The following is a 13,492-nucleotide window of genomic DNA, read 5'->3' on the forward strand; positions in this document are numbered from 1 at the left end:
ACAGTTTTCTCAAGTGCACACGGAATTTTCTCCAGGACAGACCATACATTATGTCACAAACAAGTTTTGAAAATTAAATAAGACTGAAATCATACAGAGTATCTTTTCTAACCACACTGGAATGAATCTAGAAATCAATATTAGAAAGAAAACTGAAAAATCCACAAATATGGTGTAAATGAAACAACATACTCTTAAGCAACCAATGAGTCAAAGAAATTGCAATGGAAATTCAAAAAATACTGGAAGGAATGAAAAAAAATAACATACAAAAAACATAGGGGATACATTGAAAGCAGAACTCAGAGGGAAATTTTAGCTGTAATTCCATAAAATTTGCATGTGCTTAAAGGAAGAAATCATTTCAGACAGGTGCCCATCAAGTAGATTGGCACGCTTGCTGTGAGACAAAACCTTTTTGAAGATTCTGATCTAATAAATTCGGAGACTCTCAGCAAAAAGAAGGAGAAGGAGGAGAGGGAGAGGAAAATGGGGCAGGGGGAAGGAAGGAGGAAGAAGAGGAAATGGAAGGAGAAGAAGGAAGATCTCAAGTAAATAACCTAGCCTTACAATTTAAGGATCTAGCAAAAGAAAACTAAATGCAAAGCTAGCAGAAGAAAGGAAATAATAAAGATTAAAATGGTGATAAAATAGAGAATAGAAAAACAGTAGAATCAACAAAACCAAAAACTGGTTCTTCAAAAAGAACAACAAAATTGACAAACATTTAGCTAGCCGAAGGAAAAAAGAAAACAAATTACTAAAATCATAAATGAAAATAGGGACATTACTACTGACCTTACAGAAATAAAAAGGAATATAAAAGAATATCATGAACAATTGTATGCCAACAAATTAGATAACCTAGATGAAATGACAAATCCTCAGAAACACACAAACTATCGAAACGGACTCAAGAAAAAACAGAAAGTCTGAATAGGCCTATAACAAGTAAAGTACTGCTTTGGATTGAAGCAGTAATCAAAAACCTCCCAACAAAGAAAGGCCTAGGACAGATGGCTTCACTGGTGAATTCTACCAAATATTTAAAGAAGAATTAACACCAATTCATCTCAAACTCTTCCAAAAAATAGCAGTGGGAACACTTCGTAACTCATTCTACAAGGTAAGTATAGTTGATACCAAGCCAGACAAAGACATGACAAGAAAAGAAAAACTACAGACACATACCCTTTCTAAATATAGAGGCAAAAATCTTCAACAAACACTAGCAAACTGAAGCCAGAAGCATATTAAAGGGTTATATACCATGACCAAATGGGATTTATCCCAGGAATAGGGAGTGGTTCAACATACAAATATCAATGTAATAGACCACACAAATAGAATGAAGAGGAAAAAAAACACAGTCATCTCAATTGATGCAAAAAAAGCATTTGACAAAACCCAACACACTTTCATGATAAAAACACTCAATAAACTAGGAATAGAAGGGAACTGAACATCATAAAGGGCATTTTTGAAAAACCCACAGATAACAGCATTCTTAATGGTGAAAGACTGAATGTTTCCTCCTAAATCAGGAACAAGACAAGGATGCCAGTTTTCATGACTTCTATTCAACGTTGTACTAGAAGTTATAGGTAGAGCAACTAGAGAAGAAAAAGAAATGAAAAAACATCCAAATTGGAAAGGAAGAAATAAAACTATCTCTATCACAGAGGATATAATCTGATATATAGAAAATCCTAAAGATTCCACAAAAAACTATTAGAGCTAATAAATGAATTCCACAAAGTTACAGGTTACTAGATCAACAAAAAAATCTGTTGCAATTCCTTACATTAGTAATGAACAATACGAAAAAGAAATTAAGAAAACAATTCTATTCACAATAGCATCAAAAACAACAAAATTCTTAGGAATAAACTTAAAGGAGGTATAAGACTTATACAAGAAAAACTACAAAACAATGCTGAAAGAAATTAAAGAAGACCTAAATTATTGTAAAGATATCATGTTCATGGATTGGAAGGCTTAATATTGATAAGAAGTCAATACTACCCAAAGCGATCTACTGATTCAGTGTAATCCCTATCAAAACCCCCATGGACTGTTTTGTAGAAATGGAAAAGCTGATCCTAAAATTCATATGGAATTGCAAGGGGCCACATGTAGCCAAAGCAATGTTGAAGAATAAGAACAAGGCTTAAGGACTCATACTTTCTGATTTCAAAATTTACTACAAAGTTAAGGTAATGAAAATTGTGCAGTACAAGCATAAAAACAGACATACAGATCAATGGAATAGACTTGAGAATCAAGAAATAAACCCTATACATCTATTTCAACAGGAGTACAAGACTATTCAATGAGGAATAAATAGTCTCTTTAACAAATAGTGCCAGGATTACTAAGTATGCACATGCAAAAGGCTTCAAGATCTTGGATTTGGCAATGGTTTCTTAGATATGACACCAAAAACACAAGCAACAAAATAAAAAATAGATAAATTAGACATCATCAAAATTAAAAGTTCTTGTGCATCACAGGATACTATCAACAGTGAAAAGACAATCCACAAAATTGGAGAAAATATTGGCAAATCATATTTCTGATAAGAGTCTAGTATTCATAATACACAAAGAACTCTTACAACTCAACAACAAAAGGAAAAACAAGCCAATTAAAAAATAGGACAAGGACTTGAATAGATATTTCTTCAAAGAAGATATACAAATGGCCAACAAGCACATAAAAAGATACTCAATATCATTAATCATTAGGGAAATGTAAATCAAAATAACAATAAAATCCCAATTCACATTCATGAGGTTTGGCTAGATTCTTTTTCTAATTGATAATAACAAGCATTGGTGAGGATGTGGAGAAATTGGAACCCTCATACTCTGCTGGTGGAAATGTAAAATGGTATAGCCACTGTGGAAAATAATTTGGTGGTTCCTCAAAAAGTTAAAGACAGAATTACCACATGACCCTGAAATTCCTCTTCTAGGTGCATACTCAAAAATGAAAACAGGTGTTCAAAAAAAAAAAGAACACTTGTACACAAATGTTCATAGAAGCACTATTCACAATAGCCAAAGGATAGAAACAACTCAAATGTTCATGAACAGAGGAATGGATTTAAAAAATGTGGTATTTCCATACAGTGAAATATTATTCAGCCATAAAAATGAATGAAGTACTGATACATGGTATAACATGGATGAACTTTGAAAACATTATGCTAAGTAAAAGAAGCCAGACACAAAAGGCCACATTTTATATGATTCCCTTTATATGAAGTATCCAGAACTGGCAAATCCTTAAAGACAGAAAACAGATTAGAGGTTGCTAGGGGTTGGGGGAAAATAAATGGGGAGTGACTGCATAATGACGTTTCCTTTTGGGGTGACTAAAATGCTCAGGAAATAGATAATGGTGATGGTTGAACAACACTGTGATTGTACTACATGCCAGTGAATTGTACACTTTAAAATAGTTAAACTGGTAAGTTTTATTTTGTGGATTTTATCACAATAAAAAGGAAAAGAAAAGATCTATATCTATATAAAGAAAGTATAAGGAAAAAGGAAAGAAGGGAAAGCAAAAATTTACCTAAGAAACCTTAAAAGAAAACAATTCATCAGAATGAATGAAAACTACCATCAAAATAGGCATCAAATTACTAAACTTAATGAAGCCATCACCTCTACAAACAAGATAGAAATGTAGCAATCCCAGGGCTTGAGCAAGAGAGAGCAAGACAACTGAAAGAGCTGAAATGTAGGTAGCAGTACTCAGAAAAAAGAAGCACCAAACTATGAAAATGCTTTCCTGTGGGAAGAGGAAATGGGAACAAGGAGTTAAAGGTGCTCCTTTTTCTTTTCTTTTTTTTTTTTTTTTGCTGAGGAAGAATCACCCTGAGCTAACATCTGTCACCAATCTTCCTCTTTTTGCTTGAGGAAGATTAGCCCTCAGCTAACATCTGTTGCTAATCTTTCTCTATTTTGTATGTGGGTTACTGCCACAACATGACCACTGACAAGTGGTGTAGGTCTGCACCCAGGAACTGAACCCTGGCCACAGAAGCAGTGTGCCAAACTTAACCACTAGGCCATGGGGCCAAAGGTGCTCCTTTCTTACTACAGATTCAGAATGATTTAACTCTACATACATGTGAAGGTATAATTTGATTTAAAAGTGAACTTGAAATAATAAAATAGCAAAAGAACAACAACAAAAACAGCTTAGACTTTTTTGGTGTAGTCAGTTCCAAAATTATTTCTTACAGGTGCAAAATAATGACAAAGTCTTCATTTTTTACTTTTATTTGTAGTGACCATCAACACAAGAAAGAGTTTCTTTAAATATCAACACATATAGAAAGTATGGAAAGGATAGATCAAACTAAACTATTAGCTTGGTTCCAAATGGTTCAGCCTTTCCTATAACATATGTGGGCTGAGTACACAGGTTGTAGTAAACCAAACACCCAGGATCACGTGGAAGTGGGTATCCTGTAAAGATCTCAGATATTTAAGGACACTCTTTTCTGATCATGATTTTATTCTCTGTTGCTACCCAGTTCACAACAATCTATGCTTCCAGTCATTAATTCAACAGACATTATTAAGTACCTATAAAGTGCAAGGTGCTTGACTCATTTCAAGTCTTGCCTTTGACTGCTAATCTTTCTGATGTTAGTTTAACAACATGACACTGGTCTCCCCTGCTTCTTCTTTGCTACCTCTGTTTCTCCCTAGATCTTGATCTCAACATGTCTAGTCATGAACCAATAACTTGATGACAACTTCTTTGTCCTCCATTATTTGATAATTTTATTTTTCCCTTTTTGACCTTCACTTTGAGACTTATCTGTTAGAGCCTCAGCCAGAAAGGCATAAGTCCTTGCTCCTGACAGCCACAAGTACAGAAATGATAAATGTTGGCCATCCAGTATTTCTCTTTAGCTGTTGTCTCTTATCATATTGCAGTTTTACCTGTGTTTAATCTGCTTGAACAAGAACCGCAATGAATTACTTTTGATTGATCTTCTATAGGACACATGATGTTACAATAGGAAGCATGCAATTTGATAGACTGCATTCATTCCAAAGTACCTACTAGCTGTATCACTTACATTAACAGGTTTTACTCAGTTTTATTACTTACAGTAAAGATGTCTTCATGGCCACTCTGAAATCGAACTCCATCTGTTCCATAAAGATATATGGGGGCTGAACATCTATGGTGTCCATATAGTATAATATAAATCTGTGAGCTGGTCCCTGCATTTGGCAAGTCACTGGTGATTATGGCAACTTTCCAGTTACCACCTATAGAAGCACAAATAACACAAAGCATTACAGCAACTTATAAAAATGGAAGATTCAGAGCAGCAGGTCATCATAAAACCAGGAGAGTTCAGCACAGACATAATGTACTCTTCTGTACCTCCTCTGGAAAAGTGCTATAACACAGGATTTAGACTTGGTTTTCAAAATACTCAACAAAATTACTATTTCCTACAATGCAAATGTGAGAATATTTCCTAGAAGATCTTTAACAATAAGGTTAGAGAGATACATTATCCTGTCATAGTTGGTCATGCCTGGACTCTAAGAGTCACTATATAACTTCCCTTAAGTTCCCAGCATTTTGACAAAATATCTCCAATATTCTTAGCTTTGACATGTAATATGTGCAATCAGAATTATATCTTTTAAGATCTTTTGAGTTTAGATATTTTCCAAAATAAAAAAATTATGTAATAATTTATATAAGGATAAAAATTGGAATCAGGTAAGTTAGAAGGAATTTGAGAAGTCATCTGGTACAATTTCTTCACTTATTATTTTAAGTATCCCTAATTAACAGATGAATTAACTGAGTTCCACAAAGTAAATTCTGTATCACCCAGAAATAATAAAAATTGTGCTAGAAAATATATGGTTCATTGTGAATATAACTGAGATTAACTAAACATTACAGCACATTGATAGTGGTATGACATTACTTCCTAGGATTTCAATTTAATTTTGCCAGGTTTCTTTGGAATAAACATCAAAAGTTGATCAATAAGAAAACTGTAGTAATAAGAAATTAGAAAACACATTTATGATTATATTAAAGAAGAAAGAATATGAGGTAATAAAACTCAGAACTATGGACTTAAATAACATTCTACTCTTTAGACTGTGATTTTCTCTCTCCTATATTTGAACTAAAGCATATTTCCCATCTTGATCATTCAAATAGTAATCAAGTTCTAGATTTAAATTTTACTTATGTGGTACAATAAATATATGTTATAAATATATGTTAAACTAATGTATGTTTTTAAAAATCTACTTTAAAACAGGAAATTCTACTTTATTTTTCCAACACATGGTAAAAAGCCATGTTATGCTACCAAATCATCTTGGGAGAAAATTAGTTAGTAAAGAAAAACATCATTTTAAAAATTGTAGAAGGATGATAGGCTGTCTTTAACAATGGAAGAAGCAGTTAAATTGCAATTACAAACTATGGAGCTGGGAAAATTATAGCTGTCTTCTGTAGAATAACTAGTTTGTTAGTGCTTGTTTGAATAAAATGAAATAAGCTCTTCAGCTTCTGCTCTCTTAGAAATGCAGCAAAAGAGTTCACGGGAGAATCAATACTTGCTAAATGTACAAGAATCAAATCAATAGAGAAGGAAATTGCATTTTCTAACAACTAGGATGAAAAGTATAGGAATAGAAATAAAAATGAAAATAATGAAATTCGTTTACCATAGGTGTTTATACTTCTTTAAATCATTAAAACTTTAACCTTGGAAGGGAGTGTTGTAAAAACTGTGAAGAATCTAAAGATCATGAACTAAGATTCATGTTCTAGTTCATAACTCACACTTCAATCAATTGATAGCCAACAAGTCATTGAGTCATTACTAGGTGTGCAGTGTCATAGGGAGGAGTATATGAAAAATAGAAAATGATGTCTTTGTCTTCTGTTAGCAAGGCCAAGACACCAAAAAGGAAAAAAATCAGAACATTCTTAACATAAGATTTTGGTGAAATGATGTCAGGTCAAAGACAAACTAACAAAATAAATGAGAAAGAAAATTTTTTTAATTAAAAAAAAGAACTGGAAAAAAAATCAGTAGAAATTAAACAAAGAAGATATAAAACCTTGTGCCATAATCTTTGTCAAGTTGAAGCCAAGAGAAGATTTTAGGAATTTGTTGGGTACTTAACCCAGCTTGCTCAGCAACTTTATGGGAGAAAATGAGTAGAAAAAATTCTAAAAACGTTCTTAATATTCATGCCCCATTAGCCCCAATTTGAAAGAGAATGGGTTGAAGGGGTGAGCAGATGGACCAGAGAAAAATAGGATGCAGGGAATGGACAAATAGCTTGATGAAAGACTCAAATTACCATAACAGATAGAAAATAAGTAGAAAATTTGAATTGCCATCTTCTAAAAAATAATAATAAATTTACAATTAAATTTTTTCATGAACAATGTAGGCCCAGATGGTGAATTTTCTATAAAACCTTTAAGAAACAAATAATACTAATCCTACAGAAACCCTTTAGAATAGTTCCCAACTCATCGTATGAGATGAGCATTACTCCAATACCAAAACCAGACAAAAGCATAATAAGAAAACCACAGAAAAATAACCCTCATGAACATAAATGAAAATATTCTCAACAAATATTAGGAAATCAAGTCAACCACAATCTTCAGGTTTATCCCAGAAATGCAAAGCTTTTTAACATTTGGAAATCAATCAATGTAATTCATCATATTGGAAGAACAGGAGAGGGCCGGCCCCGTGGCTTAGCGGTTAAGTGCGCGCGCTCCACTACTGGCAGCCCGGGTTCAGATCCCGGGCATGCACCAACGCACTGCTTCTCCGGCCATGCTGAGGCTGCGTCCCACATACAGCAACTAGAAGGATGTGCAACTATGACATGCAACTATCTACTCGGGCTTTGGGGAAAAAAAAGGAGGAGGATTGGCAATAGATGTTAGCTCAGAGCCGGTCTTTCTCAGCAAAAAGAGGAGGATTAGCATGGATGTTAGCTCAGGGCTGATCTTCCTCACAAAAAAAAAAAAAAAAGAATGGTAGAAGAACAGGAGAATGTGTATCTGATCACCTCAAGAGATACAAAAACAGCATTTGGCAAAATTAAATATTCATTCATGATAGAAATTTGCTATTGGAAATGACGGAAATGAGAAACACATTATTGGAAACTGGAGTAAAGGCAATTCTTTTATAAAGTGGCAGAGAACTTGGCTGAATTGTGCTCTATTATTCAGTGGTGGAAATAGAACTTGTAAGTGAGGAACTTGCATATTTAGCTGAGGAGATTTCCAATCAAAGTGTGAAAGGTGTGGCCTGGTTTCTCCTTGCCGCTTACAGTAAAATGAAAGAAGAAAGAGATAAATCAAGAAAGGAATGTTAAGCAAAATGGAACCAGTGCTTGATGATTTGGAATATTCTCAACCTATCCAGATGTCATGTTCTTCAAACAGAGCCAAGGGCATGGCAGAACAACTGTTTGCTAGAGAGATTAGGCATATGACTTACAGATCCAATCAACCATCTCAGCAGAAGCCAAGAGTAGAGATGGAGTTATCCAGGAAGGATCTGGAGAGACCTCTTGTGTCTAACGATGTGGATCCCTATGACATCCACAGATGACCAACAAGGTTTTCAAGAAACTTATTCCAGCAGATGAAAGGGACAGAGATGGGATGAAATCAAAGAAGAATGACTCCAAGGGCCCAAAAGCCTGAAGCCACTGCCCTGGTGGGCTGAGAGGGCAGGGCCGCCACCATGGGGAACAAGAAGCTGAGGCTGCTGCCTTAGCAGAGCCCAGAGATCAAAACAGTAAGGCATGGAGAATTATTCTCAGGCCTTGAAATCTAATGAAATTTGCCCTGCTGGGATTCAGCCTTATCTGGGACATGGTGACCCCCTTTTTTCCTTCTAATTTTTCCCTTTTGGAATGGGAATGTCTATTCTATGCCTGCCCCACCATTATATTTCAAAAGCAGATAACTTGTTTTCTAGTTTCACAGATCTGTGGATGGAGAGGAATTTTGGCCCAGGATGGATTATACCCAGTGTCTCACTCATACCTGATCAGATGATATCAAAGATGAAATTTCGAACATTTTGAGATGATTACATTTAGATGATGCTTTAGACTTAAAGTTGATGCTGGACTGGTTAACACTTTTGGGAATGGTGGTATGTGGTAGATGCATTTCGCACATGGAAAGGACATGAATTTTCCAGGGACAGAAAAACTGTTGTGTCAACTGTGTCCCCTAAAAAATGTATCCAAATCCTTACTCCTAGTACCTGTGAATGTGACCTTATTTGGAAACAGGCTCATTGCAGATGTAATTACTTAAGATGAAGTCACACTTGAATAGGGTGGGCTTAGTCAATTATGACTGGTGTCTTGATAAGAAAAGGAGAAGAGACACAGAGACAAAGACAGAGGGAAGAATGCCCTTAGTACACAGAGGGATTGGAAATACCCAGCTGCAAGCCAAAGAATGCCAAGGACTGCCTGCCACCACCAGAAGCTAGGAAGAAGAAAGGAAGGCTCTTCCCTTAGAGCCTTCAGAGAGAGCATGACACTGCCAACATCTTGATTTTGGACTTCTAGCCTCCAGAACTATGAGAGAATAAATTTCTGTTTTTGCAAGCCACCCTGTCTTTGGTAATTTGTTACAGCAGCCCTAGGACACTGTCTGGGAAGGGGGAGAATCTCCCTCTGCCCTTTCCCTTAAGGTTCTCCTGGCTGGCCAAATAATTAACAAGACAGGTTAGCAGGAGAAAATGATACCAAGTTTAATAACACGTATACATGGGAGAAACCAGGGAAACTGAGTTTGTCAACACAATAGCCGTGATTCTCATCTTAAATACCATCTTCAGCTAAAGACAAAGGAGGATGTTGGGGGTGGGTGGTGTTTTGGGATTTCAGAGGGGAAGAAGACAATTTACATGAAGAGGGAAATGTAAACGCTTGTCAGACAATGCTTTGCAGGGCCACCTATAAAGAACGTGGCCAGGGAGACAGGAATTATAGTAATCAAGAGTATGTACATTTAAGTCTTCTTCTTCTGTCCTCATAAGAGTTTTCACACTTAAGGTCATCCCCCCCTCTTCCCACTACACAGAGGGAGATACCTTTACAAATGTAAATATTTGGTAAACAGAACTTTGTTAAGAATGGGCTTAGCAAGGACCCTGCCAGTCTGTCCCTACCCAGAGTTAAATTCCTTTAGGCAGTTAGTAGGGGAGGTCAAACGTCCATCAGAGAAAATAATCAAAGTAAAGAGATATATTTCAGGGTGGTCAATTTTGATCTCCCGTAACACTACTACAAAAAGTGACTATATAAGCAAATTGTGTTACATAAATGAATACAATTCAGCAATTAGAAGGCATAAACTTATACATACAAAAATTTGGATGAATCTCAAGCTTTATGCTGATTCAAATCCTAGTCACAAAAAAGTATATACTATATGATTCCACATAAACACTTCTAGGAAAAGCAAACATTTATAGTAACAAAAAGCAAATGAGTTCTTTCCTAGCACCAGGGGTGGTGGAATTATCTGCAAAGAGTACGAAGAAACTATGTGTGATGATAGAATTATTCTATATCTTTATTGAAGTGGTAGTTATACCGGTGAACTCAACTGTCAAAATTCATCACACTGCAGAAGTAAAATGTGTGCATTTTATTTATGTAAATTATACCTCAATACAATTGATTGTTTTAAACATCAAATAAACGAAAACTTGTAAAGCCATAACTGAAATGGTAAAGTTGAAAAAACAATTGCCACACAAAGGAAAAAGAACTAATTTCTTTCATTTGCAAACAGCTCATACACTCAAAAAATAAAACATGGATTTCACAATAGAAATATGGACAAGAGTATGAATAAGCAATTCATTAAAATAAAAAACACAAAGAAGCAGAAAATATGCTCAACCTTCCTTAAAACTAAAGAAAGGCAAATAAAAACAAGACATTGTTTTTCATCTATCAGATTGGCAAAAATCTTTAGTTTTAGAATATCTAGTGCTGTGAGAGTGGACCTTTACTCATACACTGTTTGGCATCAGTGTAGCTTCCTGTACCCTTTTTGAAGGGCAATGTGGCAATATCTATGAAAATCTACAATGCACAGACCCTCTGATAACAGTGTTACTGCTACAATTTACCATACAAATATACACACAAAGATGCCAAACTATGTGTACTAAGGACATTCTTCAACATTCCTTGTAGTGGTGAATATTTGGACCCAACCATATATCTTTTAATACAGAATGAGTCGAAGAAATTACAGCACAGCCAAAATGAAATGCTACACAACACAACGATTTCATAAGAATGACTAAAGCAAAGTACGGCACAATTTGGATACTATCATCTCAACTTTGCAAATAAAGAGGATATCCACAGAAATACATACACGTGCTAGTATATACATTTAAAATTTAGAGAAGAAAAATTAAGATATCTTTATGAGTAGAGTTTAGAAGTTGGAGCTGGGGAAAGGTTAACTTTTCATTTTATATTTACCTACATTATTTGATTTTTATCATGTGCAATATTACTTTTACCTTTTTAAATAGGCAAATATGTAAAAGGAGAAATAGATATAATTTTAAATGATGAATTTCCTACTAGAGATGAAGAGCTCTTCAGGAGTATTTTCAGGATTTAGGAAAATTTTGTCTGAATTCTTCCAGAACAAAATAATGTTTTCATCTGGTGGCTACAGAAAATCCTCTGTATCATTACTCTTTTATATTTCCACAATTCCTTATAATCACTTGCCAACTGTTCTTCCCAGTAAACTATAAGCTACTCATAGACCAAAAAGTCATTGATGACCTACAAGCAATGCCAAACAGGAAGGACAGAACCATTCCTAGAAGTCAATATACTGGCACTTTAAGCACCATAATAAATTGTATATGTTGGCCACAAAATGGCATGACTTTTCGATAAGTGAATAGTACCATTGTGAGGAGTGGCGAATAATAGGAGATCTTTGAGGTCACACAGAAGCATCTTGAGATTTACACTTTGAAACTTGGTTTTAGATGAGATAACCTAACATCTCTGTCATAGCTTCTCCAATCAGAAAATAGAAATTATACACCCCTCATATGGTTTTTATAAGAGCTATATCACATAACATTTATTAATCACATAGTACAGTGTCTGGTACATTAGAGTCACTTAATAAAGCAAAGCTATTATTATCATTGTAATTGTTATAGAATTACCTCTTTTCTAGCAATTAGACCATGCATTCTCAACAGGGGCAATATCACTCCCAAAGGAGGAAAATTAGTTCTTGGAGGGCAAAAAGCTTAAATATTACAATGGTATATGGCTCTTCTAAACTCAATCCTACCCAACAAAATACTATTCCTTAGTATTTAACATCTCTCATTGGTCAAAGGCAATAATGAAAAAAAACTTGAGAAGTATGAATTAGGCTAATAACTCACTTAAGAACTACATAAAAACTTTGTAAATTTCACCTCCAAAAAAAAATGTTTACATAAATGAAAATTAATCTCCTGAAGTACAAAATTAGAGAAATAGTACCTATTCCTGTCTATACACCCGAATGACTGCAATTCATATACGCAGCAATAAAAAGAAACACGAAAAAAAGGGGATCAGCCTCCAGGACATAGTTATGTAGCCACTGGGTGATAGTGGTGTCTATAAGGAAATTTACATTGATAGGTGTTAGCCAAATATAAATCACAAATACTTGGTATTAAATCATTGGAAATCCTATTCCAAGCAAGGCAGCAAGCAAAGAGCATTTAATTTCAGCTACCATTATTTGAAGAAGATTGATTGTGTGAAATCAGTAGTAGCCATAAATAAATAACTTCTGAGTAGTAGGAGACATAGAACTAATGGAAGAGAACTATTTCTCTAATCATGCCAGAAAAGCCTTCCTTTTTGCTTTCTGCCTCCTACAGTAGCAAAATGCCAATTTGAGGGTCCAAGATAATGATGGACTGCTCTATAAATGGGCAGAGTCATTGCATACGGTTCTCTGTGGTACTCATCTGCACACTGCCTCTAAGCACTAAGCTGACTTGACTTCTGCATCTTTCTATGGTCTCTATTTTTACCCAGGAACATAAAGCCCAAGGCTACTTAACTGGCTGTGGACTTGGCAGTGGGGGAAAATTCCAAGCTAGGCACTCAGGGCTTTAATCTCCAGCTGCTGGTTGAGCAGAGTTTGAAGATCAAGGAAACAAAAGAATGTAGACTAACCAAACCAATTTTAAAAGAGAACAAAGTTGGAAAATTTTACACAATCTAATTGTTCTGGCATACAAATAGACACACAGATCAATGCAATAAAATAGTGCAGAAATACTCCTACACATATACAGTTGACTGATTTTTAGCAAAACACTATCCTTTTCAATTCAAAATATCTCAATGAG

At 35.0% G+C, this 13,492-nt stretch overlaps 1 protein-coding gene across 1 annotated transcript in view; it reads right to left on the bottom strand.

Moving 5' to 3' along the window:
- Nucleotides 1–13,492, bottom strand: part of RP1 (RP1 axonemal microtubule associated) — a 280,695-nt gene that overhangs the window by 237,143 nt on the left and 30,060 nt on the right. The window contains exon 3 of the mRNA XM_014791537.2: nucleotides 5,140–5,303. Coding sequence (XP_014647023.2) covers nucleotides 5,140–5,303 — 164 coding nt within the window. The remainder of the gene's footprint in view (nucleotides 1–5,139; nucleotides 5,304–13,492) is intronic.

Source organism: Ceratotherium simum, chromosome 31 (genome assembly GCF_057802395.1).
Source record: "Ceratotherium simum simum isolate JZ-2026a chromosome 31, ASM5780239v1, whole genome shotgun sequence".
NCBI classification, from domain to species: domain Eukaryota; kingdom Metazoa; phylum Chordata; class Mammalia; order Perissodactyla; family Rhinocerotidae; genus Ceratotherium; species Ceratotherium simum.